Here is a 14,932-nt window from a genome sequence, read left to right as displayed (position 1 = left end):
TATTTATTATTATAGAACTCTTATATGTCCAACCATATCTAAAATATCATGGACATATTAAAAATGCATCTGAAGGGTTCAACTCTGACGATGTTAATTATGCATTTTTGCTGTGAACATTCTTCACAGTCCACTTTCGGGACAGTTAAAGAGGTTCTGAAGATTAAATATTTCACAAGCGAGAGGCATGTCAGATACACGTACAGGGAAAAGCCCAAAATAGTATGTGCAGAAAAAGATCATTGCCCATGAGTGTTTGACCCCTAAGGGAACCCATGTTTCTGTTATGCTATAGGAGCATGTTTATAGTTATAATTGATTGATTGTAATAGTTATAGGGATTTAGATCTGATTCAATGTTTAATCATATTAAATTAAAAATGCTTGCGTCAGTTAATCAGAGCATAAAGTGTTTTAGACTTGATAGTTTGCTATCAAGAAAATCCATGATTGTCAAAGGGATGGAAAAAACCTAAACATGTTAAAATAACATGTATTTTACACACATGTGTAACACATATGATGAAATTCATTCTGCAGACGAAGGTTGGGTGATATGTAACAGTTTTCCAACCGACAATCGTCAGCCCATTAAATTACGATAGGTGATATATTCACTCAGGTGACTTTTGATGGGCGGAGCAATGTAATCATGCACGACTGATTTGCTCGTTTAGAATTTATAAGTTTGGTTTGGAGGGAATATTTTACCTTCTTCTCTTGTTTCTTTCAGTATTATTAAAGCTACTTTTTGGATTATAACTCAATTGTAATCGTAATCAATTTTATATCAATCGCTACATTTTGCGCACTCTGACGAGGAAGAGGGTGCTGTCAAAACAGCGCTATTACTTTTTATGTTGACTGCTTCTCTTAGCTTCAACCAACATTATTAGCTTACTCATGGGAAAATAAATCGCTCTTAATAAATAAATCGATAGTTTATATATTCCTCCAATCGCCCAACTTTACTTACTGCAGACCAGGGGCGGAGCGTGGGGGTGGCTTACTGGGCTTAAGCCCGGGTTGTTTTGTCAGAAGCCCGGGGTCTTTTGGAGTGTAATTTTTTCATAGTTAGATGCCTGGCTGACAACTGTATAAAACAAAAAGTACACACAATATTCGAAGCACATAGTGCACACTGTGGGAATTTACGACTGTGCGTGAATCCCCCCTGATATTGGTATGATCCGAGCTCAGGCACTAAGCGACTGAGCGAGCAGAGCAGCTGCTGCCTGTGAGTGCGCTGTTGGAGAAACGGAGCCAGCCATAGTAAGGAGAGCTTAAGTTTGACCAGGTACCAAAGCAAATCATTCGTACCGTCCAAATAATGTAAATATGACGGTGCATCACCAAAGATTGATATCAAACTGATCACTTGACCAATATTACGTTACTTGCTCTTCGAGTGAATCAACAAACGGCGAAATGAAAAGCCGAACAAATGCTATTTTTTTTTAGAGTCTTAGCTTACGTGTGTTTATTTCATATTTTCAGTTCTTACCCTCCCCGACTAAATCGGTTTCAGTTATGTACTGAAATATAAGAATGGACATTAGAGGCTTCTTTCAAAGAAAAAACTCAGGTAAATGTTATTTTATATATTATGCTTTGTATGTTGTTCAGTATATTTCTATGCAAAACAAGAGGGATTTCAGTACACAGCAGGATATTCACATTTGTAACCAGATATTTACACTTTAGGGAGAAAACATAAAACATTTTTACTGTACAACATCAATTTAGAGTAAACTTTTGTTTTAGATAAATATTGAAATATCTTTTGAATTAGTTAAATGTCAGAATAAAGAGAGACAGAGCTGTCTATTTATTATCACTTTCATCAAATTTAGGAGTACATATACACTAAGTTTGTTAATTAATAAGAAAACTCCAGACGATTCCATTCTGAGCTGAAGAAGCTTCTGATAGGTTAGTAGAGTCCATGTGAGTAAATTGGTGGCACACCTGTGGATGCATATAAGGCAAAACACAGAGCCTGTTTCTTTAAAATGGGAAAATCAAGAGATGTCAACCAAATCACCTGGAAAAGAATCGTGGAGCTCCATAAGTGTGGCTCAATTTGAATACAATTTGGTGCCATTTGCAATTAAGAAATACAGATAGTTTCTCTCTTTACTCTTAAAGTTAACAAATATGTTTTTTATATTTATCAATCTAAAAAAATAAACATTTAGTCTGATTTGATGTTACAATTAAAAAAGTGTTTGTGTTTTGATCTGAAGAGTTTGTAAATATCTGGTTTCAACTGTATATTTGATGATTGTCAGCACAAAGAGGGAGAGAGAGGAACAGAGAGGGAGATGGAGAATGAGGACAGAACAGAGATGGAACAAGAGCAGGTGAGACACACATGTTAGTCAAATGGTTGTTTACCAAAAGTATCACCGTATCATAGGTTCTCATCTATCTCGTACCTAGTGTTTCTTTTTAGGTTTGTTATTTTTCAAATTCTACATTTATTAAGTTCTGCAGGCTTGTTTGCACAACAAGGCTAAATAATTATATAAACTTTTCTCAATCTAAATAGTGGACTTTGGTAGAATTAAAAAAATAAGTGTAGTGCAGGTCTATGATGATTTTTAGTGCTACTATCATCTAGTTCTGACTCTGGTTCTGTCTTGGTTAAGTCCTCAGTAGTCCTGATTTTGAACTGTTGTAGTCCTGTTTTAATTCTGGATCAGTTCTGGGTCTGGTTGAATTGGGGTTTAGTCCTTGTGTCTTGATACAGCCCCGATTTTGTTCTGCCTTGCTGCTTAATTAAAAAACTAGTTCAAGGTGTCCTGCATATTTGATATATATTTTTCCCTATATGAAGTCATTCTTTTTTGAACAAAACTCAAAACAGAGCCAATTAATCTTTCAGTCATTTCTAACCCCCCCCCCCAAAAAAATAAAAAATAAAAAAATCCCACATGCATACTACCCTTTAAGGCTAAGCCCCGGGTGTTTCAAATGTCTGGCTCCGCCTCTGCCCAGCAGAATTCGCAAACACTTCGTAGCCAGATACAGTGTGTTAAGTTTTTTTTAAAGAAAACATTACAGACGCCATAAAGAAGGTGGAGAGGAGCAGAGACATGGGTGGGAATGTAAAAGTGGAAGAGAGTCTAATCTACTTTATGGTTCCACTGGGGTATCTCCTGCCCTCATTTAACCTTTCACTGGAAACACTCCGTGTAACCCACTCTAGAAACCCTCTGGCGCGGCAACAACTCATCAGTGACCCCTCCTTTGATATTCTAAATGAACTTAGGTGTCTTGAATCTTTGGGCCTGAATTGTATCTATACTTTAGACACAATTTTCTCGCTGGGAGGCTTTTTCTCAAAAATTGGAAGGACACTAAAAACAAAGAAAAGTTCTGATTAGAAGACAGGTATTCCAACGCATGAGCAAAACAATATGAATATGAGCAAACAAGAGCTATTTTAAAGAAACTGAAAGCCACATCCTTTCAAGACTAAGAAAAATACAAATTTAAAGCTCTTAACTAGTAAAAGCAGGTGTCCCTTCCATTATTTGTTTTCAGTTTACACGAGCAAAAAGTTACCTACGATTTTCTTTTACTTGCATTTATTTATATTTTTAAAGTACTGATTAAAACACTAATGTCATGAATTCTATTTAGCAGTTTTTATGACTATGAATATCATATGTAATATATGGCATGCATTGCTTTGTTTGCATTATTTGAGTCTGAGCCTGTAACGTGTTGTATAAAATTACTGATGTATTGGTATCTGAATCAGTATGGAGGATGGATATGTTTAAAATATAATGACTGTAAATTTGTATAATTGAAACATTTAACTTAGCTAGTTATTAGTCCTCTAGGACCTTTGTCCTTGACTGCTACCCAAACACTCCCCTTATATCTCAAGGAAGCTGAAAAAGGTGGCTGGAAACAGGGAGGTCTTTGCTTCTTTGCTTAGGCGGCTTACTCCCATGACTTGAACTCAAGGAAATAGAAAGAAACTGGATGGATGGATGAAATGTTTATCTTAATTTAACCTTTTTTTTATTACTAAAGAAAAGATGTCATATGGTTTATAACGTTCTAAGATTTGGTTTTGTTTCGGGGGGTTTTTGCTTTATGGACCATAAGGTTATGTTACTTAATACTTTATGCTGTTGTTAAATTGAGTTATTTGGCATCCAGTTACCAGCATTTGTTGACTGCTGAGACATATGTTTTGACCAAGTTTAAAGAGATCATAGTGACATTAACACATTTGGTTCCTTTAAGTGTTGAGATCCTACCTGATGAATTCAATTATCACCATAGAAATATGTAAATAAAGTTCAGCAGTAAGTGAGACAGTTTGTGGAGTTGCATTTATTATTTTCATGCATTTAGCTTCATCCAAGGCACCAAGGCATTCAAATGTATGTGTCTTTTGTTTTTTGAATGTATAACACTTTTAAATGTGTTTTTATCTTACAAGTAGTAATTTATGCACAAGTTTGAAGCACTATAAAATAATGCACTTTTTCTCTATTACTTACTTACTATTACAATCTGAATTTGTTCAACAAAACACTTATATAACCACGCAGAGTGTGGTGCTCAGTGACTATTTACTATACTTCTAATTATCTAACAGTACACTGTATTCACAACTTTCTAGAAATATTACTATAAAATTTTGCATCACAATTCTCATGTCCTGGTAGTGTATACTTACACTTTTTCTTTTGTGTCCTCCTGTTTAGAGCCAGAGTAATGATCTCCCTGTTCAGGAGATCATTTCAGCATTAGAGGCAAAAGCATAAAGGATGAACAGGGATAATCATGACATTGATAATCATTTCATTGCTGCTACTTTCTGGTGTAACGTCATGCACATGTCTCACTCTGTATATTTTATTTTATTTATTTTAAATATTCTACTTATTGTTTACTCTATTTAATTTGTAAAATATGTGTACACACACACACACACACACACGTAGAAAAATATTTAGTATACACATCCAGAAATGCATATACTATTATATATTGTACATATATTTATTAGTTTCAGATGTAGCCATTCTTGTATTTTGCTTGTTTACATTATTGTATTTTGCACAACTCTGTTGCTCATGAAGCTCGCACACAAGAATTTCACTCACATGTGCTGTACCAATGTACCTGCACATGTGATGTGACAATAAAAGTGATTTGATTTGATTTGAGTCATACTGAAGCTTGCAGACACTGGACATTATAATCAAGCAATGTTATGATCATTTTAAAAAATATATATATTTTATATCTATTTGGGGGTGGCTATGGCTCAGGTGGTAGAGCGGGTCACCTACTCACCGGAAGGTTGGTGGTTCGATCCCAGGCTCCTCCAGTCTACATGCCAAATATCCTTGGGCAAGATACTAACCCCATGTTTGCCTACTGGTGGTCAGAGGGCCCGGTGGCGCCAGTGTCCGGCAGCCTCGCCTCTGTCAGTGCGCCCCAGGATGGCTGTGGCTACAATGTAGCTGCCATCACCGGTGTGTGAATGGGTGAATGACTGAACGTGTAAAGCGCTTTGGGGCCCTTAGGGACTAAGTAAAGCGCTATACAAATACAGGCCATTTATCATTTAAAGATTTCAGAGTGTATTAGTTTAGAAATTAGTGTTATTGACAGATGAGAAAAAAGCTAGTATTAATTAGAATTATCAGCTACAAAATGTGAAATTCTTTACCTTCCCCTCTCATCTATGCAGGTGTTTGGGTACTTTCAACATCTTTATGCTTTTTTGTAAGAACAGGTGTAAAACGCTTCTAAATGTAGGAAACAATGGAAATGTAAATTGCAGGATTGCAGAAGTAATTTTTGGACACATTTTTGAGGCACTGTAAAGACATGCACTCTTTTTATTTATTACTTAGAGATACTTTGATTTAGTGTAACAAAACAAATATCAGCCCACATGATAGTCAATGACTACTTATCTGATATACTTAAAATTCCACTGTATTCACATCCGTTTAGAAACAACACTATGAAATTGTTCAACAGCAAAGATTTTATATTTCTTCTTTTATCTGTGGCTGTTTAGAGCTTAGTAGTTTTATCTGTTAATCACATTTTAATTGCAGCGCTACATCCAGAAGCACGAGACACTTCATTGCTGCCACTGTCTGGTGAAATGTAGTAGTGAAGCTTACCTGCACTGGACTCAGTAAAGCAGTATCATAGATTTTTATTTGCAGGTAAGTAAAAGAGCTGATACTGGTTAAAAATTCTAATGTGTAGTTTTTGGACTCAAAAGTAAAAGAATGTACAATCTACTTCAAAACTTTTCATAAAGGGAAAATAAACCTCAGAAATGAGATCTATTAAAATGTACATGTTTAAATGCTACTATTCTATTATGCCAAAGCTTTGAGCTCAAAATAAATTTTAGCATGTACCAGACTATTTATCCATTTATGTGAAAATTTCAATGTGTTTGTAGAGAAAATTGTGTGGAACAAAACCTAATATTCAATTATCTTTCCAATTGTTAGTAGGCAGTAACAATAAGAAAAGTGAAAAGACAGCTAGCTTAATTAAAATGTACTATAGACTACTACTATATGCTAGCAAGTTGGTCCTTTGATGGCACTACTCTGCTTACCATGTGAACCCACCAGTTCCAGGTGAACAACTATTGACGTTCCATAGGGATGCACCGATACCAATACTGGTATCGGGTATCGGGGCCGATACTGTAAAATGTGTGTGTACTCATACTCGTAAAAGTTAACCGATACCATGATACTAACTTATTTCATTAATCAGAGGGTGGCTTGTCATTTTTGTTGTAGTTTTTTAGATTGGCCACTAGGGGGACATCCCGTGCTAAACAGGCACAGGGTTAGACGAGTCAGTCTGGCAGCTCCAGATAAAAAAAAGAGAAACTGGAGGCTGCTGTAGCTAGGCTAAACAAAATGTCAGCAGTGTGGACCGGAACAGCCAACTTTAACTCAGGTTTTGAAAAAGGGATGAAAAATGTCAAGAGAAAATCCACGGGATGTTAAAATAACAGAGGCTCTGACTCATTTTATTGCTCTGGATGACCAGCCAGTGCCAGTTGTGGAAAACATAGGATTCTTCTCAGCATACTCGAGCTGCGATATGAAATTCCCAGCCACCCACACATCAGGGAGATAATGGTGCCAAAACTTTCTAAAGAGGTAAAGACAAGCAGTGTGTGCGCGATGTCAGTCCTTGGTTTAACGGCACAGTGGACTGATGATCCACGGGCAGATGGGGAGTTCGTTCGTCAATGCCAAATACTTTCGTTATTTTGTTTGTTTGTTTACAATATGGACACTCTGCAACAATTTAAAAGTTTCTTTTATTCTCAAACCTAATTTGTATTTATTTTATTCCAAACAGAAGTGTTTATTTATTATTCCAAAAGCTCGAGACAGTGCCAATAGTTCAGTGATGTTTTGTTAAATTACAATGTGGAGACTCTGCAATAATTTAACAGAAGTGCTTATTTTTCACTTGAAATTTTTTTGTGGTCATTTTTATTAAGATATTATTGATTATCAGCAGAGAATAAAATAAAACCTGTCTTCCAATTCATTGCATTTGTGTGTGTGTGTGTGTGTGTGTGTGTGTGGTAGAAGTATTGTACTCTATATCGGCAAGTACTCAGATCCAAGTATCGGTATCGTATCGGTTTGAAAAAATTGGTATCGTTGCATCCCTAACGTTCCAGAATAATACAAAAATAAAAACATAAAAAAATCTTTGGTTAGCACAGAACAAATACGAAACATCTTTAAAAAAAAGTTGTTTTTTTTTTATTTCTTGTGCCCTCACTGGACTGCTGCTCAGCAGCACTGAGCTCATCGGTGTCACCAATGGGTACAAGCTAGCCTATACATTGTACAATGCTGAACACAACACAGAAAAAAGAAGTCAGGAGACAAGACAGTTCTCTTAAGCTTCTATTAATTTTATTTTCTTTGCTTTTTTTTTTAGGATGTTCATTGTGTTACACAGAGCAATTAGCCACACAAGTTTGATTCTCTTTAATTTTTTTTTTAATTGTTAATTATATTATTCTCCCTTATAAGCGCTAATGCTAAAAAAGTTACTCCAGAACTATCACACGCTTAACTAACTTGTGAGTACATCGGGACAGTAAACTAACACTTCATATACATAAAACAAAGAAAGATCATTAAAACAAATCAAAGGGGAAAGAAAAATGTAATTGAACTGTAAAAACTAAGAGACAAAAAAAAAAGACAAAATGGACAAGCATTTACAATCACATAGCCCTGTTCAACCACTCTGATTTCCTTATTTGGCCTTTTTAAAAATTCTAGGCTTTAATCCTGAAATGAGCCCAGCAATTACATTGTACACTCCAGCACAATGGTCTGCAACCCACATGCTTTAATGCCACAATCTATCATGCACAAGCATGCGGCATGATATCATCAGTATTTGTGTTTTCCACATCTTCTGCAAAAGATGTTGATGGTACAATAGGCCGTTTATGCACTGCATAAGCAGCCTATTATGGATCGGAGGGGAGTGACTCAAAAACAGGTTGCCGTCATCATTCCGACCATCAATTATAATTCCAAGCTCACATCTAAGGCCTTCCATCGCATCACAACCATGTCCGCTTCATGAGTCAGGTTTGGAAAAAGGAGAATTAAATAGCATTTAAATGAAACAGGCATCTTCCAACTCAGTGGTCGTGCTTTCATGCATTAGAATATAAACGCATGCAATGGACTGGGCTCAAACATGGTCCTTTAAAAGCACAGTCCGTGTAATGGCTACTTGGCACAGGGCAGTGGTAAGCTTTGACTTTATTTGCAATTATTAAGTATTAGCAATTCAGTGAGAATCTGGATGAATTTATTTATGATAACTGATGCTTAAAGGTGCACGTTTAGCTCAGAGCACTTCTGATGGCAGAATTTGGTCAATAAACACCTCGATTCTTGAGGGGCTTTTAGTTTTGGCAGGACGCTTAAGCTTATTGGCTCCAACCGGTTGGCTCAGAGTTCAGAGAGTGGCTGAAGAAACTCTTGTTTTCTATTCTTATATATTATCTGAGCATGGTGGCAGTGAAGGGGCTGGTTCATTGTCACTGATAAGTCACAAGGGGTTTTATTGGTCTTAAAACTTTTGTAGGTAACCTGGGCCTTTCTCCATCTTCATTGGTTAACTGTGCTTACAAGACACGAGCACTGACATTTGCTCTCTCTCTCTCCCCACACACTCCCTCTCACACTCACACATATCAGTATAAACATATGCAAACATGACTCTGTTGTCCCCGTTGGTGAATAAAGTGGGTGGAGAGGAGTACGCATTGGTTTTACCCGCACCCCCCCACCACCGCAGCACACATGAAGTCAAGTATGCTAGCTGGGTTTGTTTGGAGGTATCCGTGCATGGGCAAGGCTAAGAGATTACAACCCAGATAGATGATGAACACAGTGATCCCTTTCTGGCCACACCGAGCACTGAAATGCAATATCCATACGAGCATGCTACCGATGATGGGATGCTCCCTGGTGAGTGGTAGAACACAAGTGTGGATATTAAGACACGCAGTGCAAGACTGCCAGCAGTATTGGAAGCACTTCTGAATGTGCGGCGACTACTATCAATAGGGTGATAATTAAAGCGCGCAAAACACCCTCAGTCTCACCTATGTTTACCTCCAGGCCATAACTCGAAACAGCACACACACGAACACAGATTCACACAACTTAGCAGAATATAAAAGAAAAAAAACAAAACAAAATTATCCATTCAATATTAACATGAGTTGATAGCAGGCATGCAACTTCCAAACAGTCCAGAAGAAAAAATAAAATAAAATAAAAGCTTCTTGTCCATCACATCAAAATCCAATGGAGGGGGGGAAAGATTACAGTCACTTATAGACGAGGGCCAAATGGAAGACATAAAACAATCTGGCAACATCAAGGAGGAAGTAGTCACTACAATGGATCTCATTGGCTGTCTCCATATGATGGGGTCAGCCAATCAGTATCTTCAGCCCCTTGCTGAGACAGGTTACATATAAGAAGAAAAAAAATCCCATAAAAGAAATGATTTAAAAAAAAAAAGAACACAATAAAAACTAGCTTTAAAAGTAGTAGACACACATTGTTATAAGTATCTCTGCTATAGTACGTTTTTTTTTTGTCTATGTCGTTTTTAAGTCATTATGTAATAAAGAGAAAAGTTACTGTTTTTTTTTCTATCATCATTAGCTTCAATATCATCATCATCATCAAGAACATCAGAATCATCAGCATCAACATCCACAATACCGTTTTCAGGATTATTACTATTGGTTTTGTACGCTGCACTGTAAATCTAAATTAAAGGGCTCTATTGGCTGACAATAGAGGGAGAGAGGACTAGTTGCTGTTCGTCACCCCCTCCTTTGCTTTAATAATCTCTTCATGCCTTTTAAAGACTCATGTTTATGGCAGAACAGCCGGTTGTACTTTGCTTTGGGCTGAGGTTGTAAAGAGAAGGGTTTCTATTTTCCACTCAAGTCACTCTATTCCTCTTCCTCCTTCCCTCCCTCTCTCTAACCATCCATATTCCTATGCTCTTTGTGGGGAATGAAAGGAGTTGTTTAGTGACAAATAAGTAACCCATTCATCTTGTCTCTGCATTATTGTCATGCTTCATCTTTCCCTTCCTTTTGCTTCCACCCTCCTCTCATCCCACTCTCGCTCTTTCTTTCTATCGTTTTGTTTTTCTTCAGCAAGACACCTCCATCGTTTGGGAGGGGCTGGGCGGCATCTGGCCGCCCTGCGAGCCCTGGGACAGGGTGCGGGAGCGAGAGCGGGAGCCATCCATGGAGTAGGAGGAGGAGAGGGAGGTGGTACGAGAGCGGGACAGGCGAGTCATGCAAGATGAAGCCACTGTGGAGAAACACAGAGAAACGGTCAGTAAGAGTACAAGTCATGGAAACAGTCAGGTATCAAAAGGTAAGGAAATGTTGCTGACAACACATAGTTGTGGTCATCCACACTCATAATGGACATGATTGACAATTTGTGGCCTTTAATCATTTACTTGAATTGTTATTTTTCCAGCATGGAAAGACTATACAGCATACATCTTTAATAGCATTAAAAAAACAAGGATTAGGGGGGCAATTTTCAATTCATTTTGAATTTTCTCTAATCTGCACAGGGTCAGATGAGGCCAAGACCTATTAACATCTCACTAGACTACCTCCAAATTCTTCAACTTCCTCTTAGATCAATAGCTGGACAGTTGAAACACGGTTTGGTGTTCCAACAGGATCCCGAACACACATCAAACCTGGTTTTGGAATGTATAAAACTGGCTAACATTAAGCTTCTGGAATGGCCTTCCCAAAGTCCACTCCAGAAGTCAAAGCTTTTAAAGTCAGATGTATGCTGTACAATCATTACACCGTGGAAAAAAGAACAGTTCAAAGAAATCATTAAAAGCCCAAATGACCACAACATTCATGCTCACGATGAGGGTATGTAACTAAACAGAGTATCGAAATAAAAGTATGAAGCAAATAGGAAACAATACTAAAGCCATGTCTCTGTAGAAATAAGGAAGATAACTGCTTGATAAAGTGGACTTACTGTAGCCCATGCCCTGGATGAAATACTTGAAAGCCTCAGTAAGTTTAGCAGGCTGCAAAAAAAACACAGGACATTACATATCAGGCCAAAAACATGTTTAACTCGTTTGCTGCACTGAATAATGGTGCTCACTGAGGACCCCGTGTGGAAGCCCAGGGTATCCGTTTTAGTTTTGACACCTAAAAACATTTGCTAACCTCTGGGGCTAAAAGACAATGAAGCTACCGCGTATGTGTGAAAAACTACAATTCGCCTTGTGGCTACCTGTAGCAGACTCCTAACACGAGTCAATCCCCACAAACCAACAAGACATCAATATATTTACTGCTTTGTTTTAAATGGATCTTGATCTCTGTAGTTAAATCTTCCTTTCATGACAGCTATGTGGGAACAGAAGCCAAAATTTGGCTTGTTCTAAGTTTTTTAATTAGGCACCTGTGAGTGTGACACAATGGAAAAGTATCAAGATGTTCTTTTCACACTGAAGTATTGCCCAGGGTGGATTTAACATCCACACCTATGTCACATGTGTGTTATTATAGAGATCTTAAGGTGTTTTTACCTGAGTCAGCTGAGGCAGACCACCAGCATCAGCCATCTGCAGAAGAACAGAAGATGTAAGTAAAGGTGAAAAAAAACAAAGACAGACAGACGATGCAGACACTGAGGACACACGTATGAAAACCACCTTTAAGAACGAGGTTGTTGTCGGGTCCATTTTGCTGTTGCACTCCACCTGGTGGTTACAGAAAGAAACACAGTCTTTGTTACAACCCATCAGATCCTTTTTTTGCACAGAAACGTACAATCGGTGCAAACAGCCGTTCAGGTAAGTGTCAAATAATAAAAGAAACTTACAGCAGCATCCTCATAGGGAGCATGATCGCCCACCACCAGCATCACAGGACATCTGAGGGTCAAACAGAAACAGGTGCTGATTAGAAGTTTGAAGATTTGAGAGATTAATGTTTAGTAAAAAAAATCAGAGAGTGGGTATTTACTTGAAAGCGCTGTTGCGGTCAAAGATCAGGTCTCTACGACTGCAAGGAGAAAGAAATGGTGTCAGTGGTAGTTTGATGTAAGGTCGATTATTTGTATTTAAGTCATGATGCACGACAGCATGTTATGTTTACCTGTTGTAAGATTTCCACAGGAGCTCCATGTTGGACAGGTTGGGAGCTTTGGAGATGCGCTCTCTGTAAGACTGCACTAGATCTGTGCTTGACGACAGCTCCTCCTAGAAAAACGGTTTAACATTTGATCCTTTTTTCTCAATTTTTTATTTAACTCACAAAAAAAAAATCTGTCATTTAAACACTTATGGATCTAATAATGTACCTGACTGAAAAGGTGGCACAGAATCTGCTCTGTGAGGGAGGACGTCACGGAGCTGAGCTGGAGAGGAAAGAGGGGGGATCATTCAGGCAGTTTATTTATTTTAATCAAGCGCGATGAAATATACGATAAACAATTACATGATCAATAGCACAGAACACACAGACCGTGCGTGAAGTCACGTAATTTCATATCCAGAGCTATTTTTACATTGATGAGTAACTCCCATTAGGACTAACAAGATTAAATGATGTTTCTGTGTACACGGCCACTGCAGCCCTGACGTGGAAGGAAGGAAGAGAGAGAGAAAGAAACCTTTTGAGCAGCCCAGTCTATCCATCCTCGGGCGTTAGTGTCGATGTTGATCAGAACCAGACCTTCCACTGCATCTGGGTTTGTGAGCTGAGGAGAGAAAGCAGAAGTGTTCACTGACAGTGTGACACTATCTCACATACATCTATATTTACGGCTCACGTGGTGAAGGGAAAACAAACCGCACATTAGGGCTGGGCGATATGACACAAAATTCATATCTCGATATTTTTTAGCTGGATGGCGATATGAGATATATATCTTGATATTTTTTTAAAGCCATAAAGTAAGAACAAAAAGAGAGTTCTTAGTCAAAGCTGTGTCCCAGATGTCACACAGGCACTTTTATTAACATAGAGCAGATGTACATGAAATTTACTCAAAAATAAATTATGAGCATTTATTAAATAATAATGCTCCATAAATAAAAGAAAACAATGTTGTTTTTGTGCATAACAAAAAGCTCATAATTGTGCAGTCAAAATGTAAACTAAAAGACGCTGAGCACAATAACAAAGACAGATTTCACAGCTGCTCTGTTCCCAACTTGTACTGCGTGACTGACAGCCTGGAGTTTGAAGTCCGCTTCGCAACCACGTCTCTTAACAGCTGCCATTTATGGACCTTATACACAGTAGGGTAATATTACGTTGAAGCACTGTACGTATCACTCCGCGAGTCTCAGCCGTAATGCTCCGACAATCCATCAAGCGGTGCAGCTCCGTAGCTTACCAAAGTCGTACTAAAACATTTTTTGACAGATTGCTGAGCGCCGTGTTCCACATAAAATCGGTTCGCAGTCATCAAGCACAACCAGAATTCATACATAAGGCGCGCTGTCAACTTTTGAGAAAATGAAAGGATTTTAGTCCGTGCAGCACCTCTGGGCTGCATGGCGTTAGCGTGGTTAGCCCGTTAGCGTGGTTAGCTAGCTAACACGTTGACGCACATGGGGCGATGCGCAGTAACTCGTTAACGGAGATTTGCCGTGTCCATCTTGTTGCTTCCTGCAGGTGAAGCGATGGGGGAGGAGGGGGAGTTGTGTTCAGTGAAGGAGAGGCGAGGCGGAGTAACGTTGCGTAGAGACAAAAGTGGACGAAAGAGAGGCAAACTTGCGGCTCCACAGGTATAATTATAACGTAACATAGACTATATCGATATAAAGGATATTGTCACATCTTATATCTCGTATAAAAATATATCGATATTTTTTAAAAACTCGATATATCGCCCAGCTCTACCGCATATCGGATCTTAATGAGTGAAATATTCAGGATGAAGATCTTTGCTGACATTATTTAATTTGCAGAAACCAAAGCCATCAACTCTTTGAAGGCTGGATTCAAAAATCCCACCAAAAGTCAGTTAAAAATTAAAATCAGAGGCATAATGTGGTTCGGTAATATGAATGTGTGCTTCCCATGTGGATGTATGCACTCTCTAATGTGTGTGCATGATCCTGATGAGAAGCAGGATGGTGTCCTCTGGGATCTCGTCCAAGTTCAGGGATTCAGTGATCTCCTGGACCGTAAGTGGCTTTATTTGACTGAATCTGATACTCCCAGAAGTTCTCAGTCGGATTCAGATCACGGGCTAGTCAGTGACATGATTGCTGTTGTTTTCTAGGAACTGCCTACGTACAGTGACTACGAGGCCAGACA

General features: G+C 38.3%; 1 protein-coding gene across 1 annotated transcript in view; it reads right to left on the bottom strand.

Annotated features, from left to right (window-relative positions):
- Positions 1-7,925: 7,925 nt before the first annotated feature.
- ndrg2 (NDRG family member 2) overlaps positions 7,926-14,932 on the bottom strand; it is a 53,816-nt gene continuing 46,809 nt past the window's right edge. Inside the window, exons 8-16 of the mRNA XM_080874723.1 lie at positions 13,275-13,361; positions 12,963-13,019; positions 12,758-12,861; positions 12,626-12,664; positions 12,483-12,534; positions 12,313-12,360; positions 12,187-12,222; positions 11,625-11,676; positions 7,926-10,919 (exon numbers count right to left, since the gene is read on the bottom strand). Coding sequence (XP_080730849.1) covers positions 10,756-10,919; positions 11,625-11,676; positions 12,187-12,222; positions 12,313-12,360; positions 12,483-12,534; positions 12,626-12,664; positions 12,758-12,861; positions 12,963-13,019; positions 13,275-13,361 — 639 coding nt within the window. The 3' untranslated portion in view covers positions 7,926-10,755. The remainder of the gene's footprint in view (positions 10,920-11,624; positions 11,677-12,186; positions 12,223-12,312; positions 12,361-12,482; positions 12,535-12,625; positions 12,665-12,757; positions 12,862-12,962; positions 13,020-13,274; positions 13,362-14,932) is intronic.

This window comes from Rhamphochromis sp. 'chilingali', assembly GCF_963969265.1.
Source record: "Rhamphochromis sp. 'chilingali' genome assembly, chromosome: 1".
NCBI lineage: Eukaryota > Metazoa > Chordata > Actinopteri > Cichliformes > Cichlidae > Rhamphochromis > Rhamphochromis sp. 'chilingali'.
Note: the sequence above shows the minus strand (reverse complement) of the source record. Positions and strands in the feature narration are given on the sequence as shown.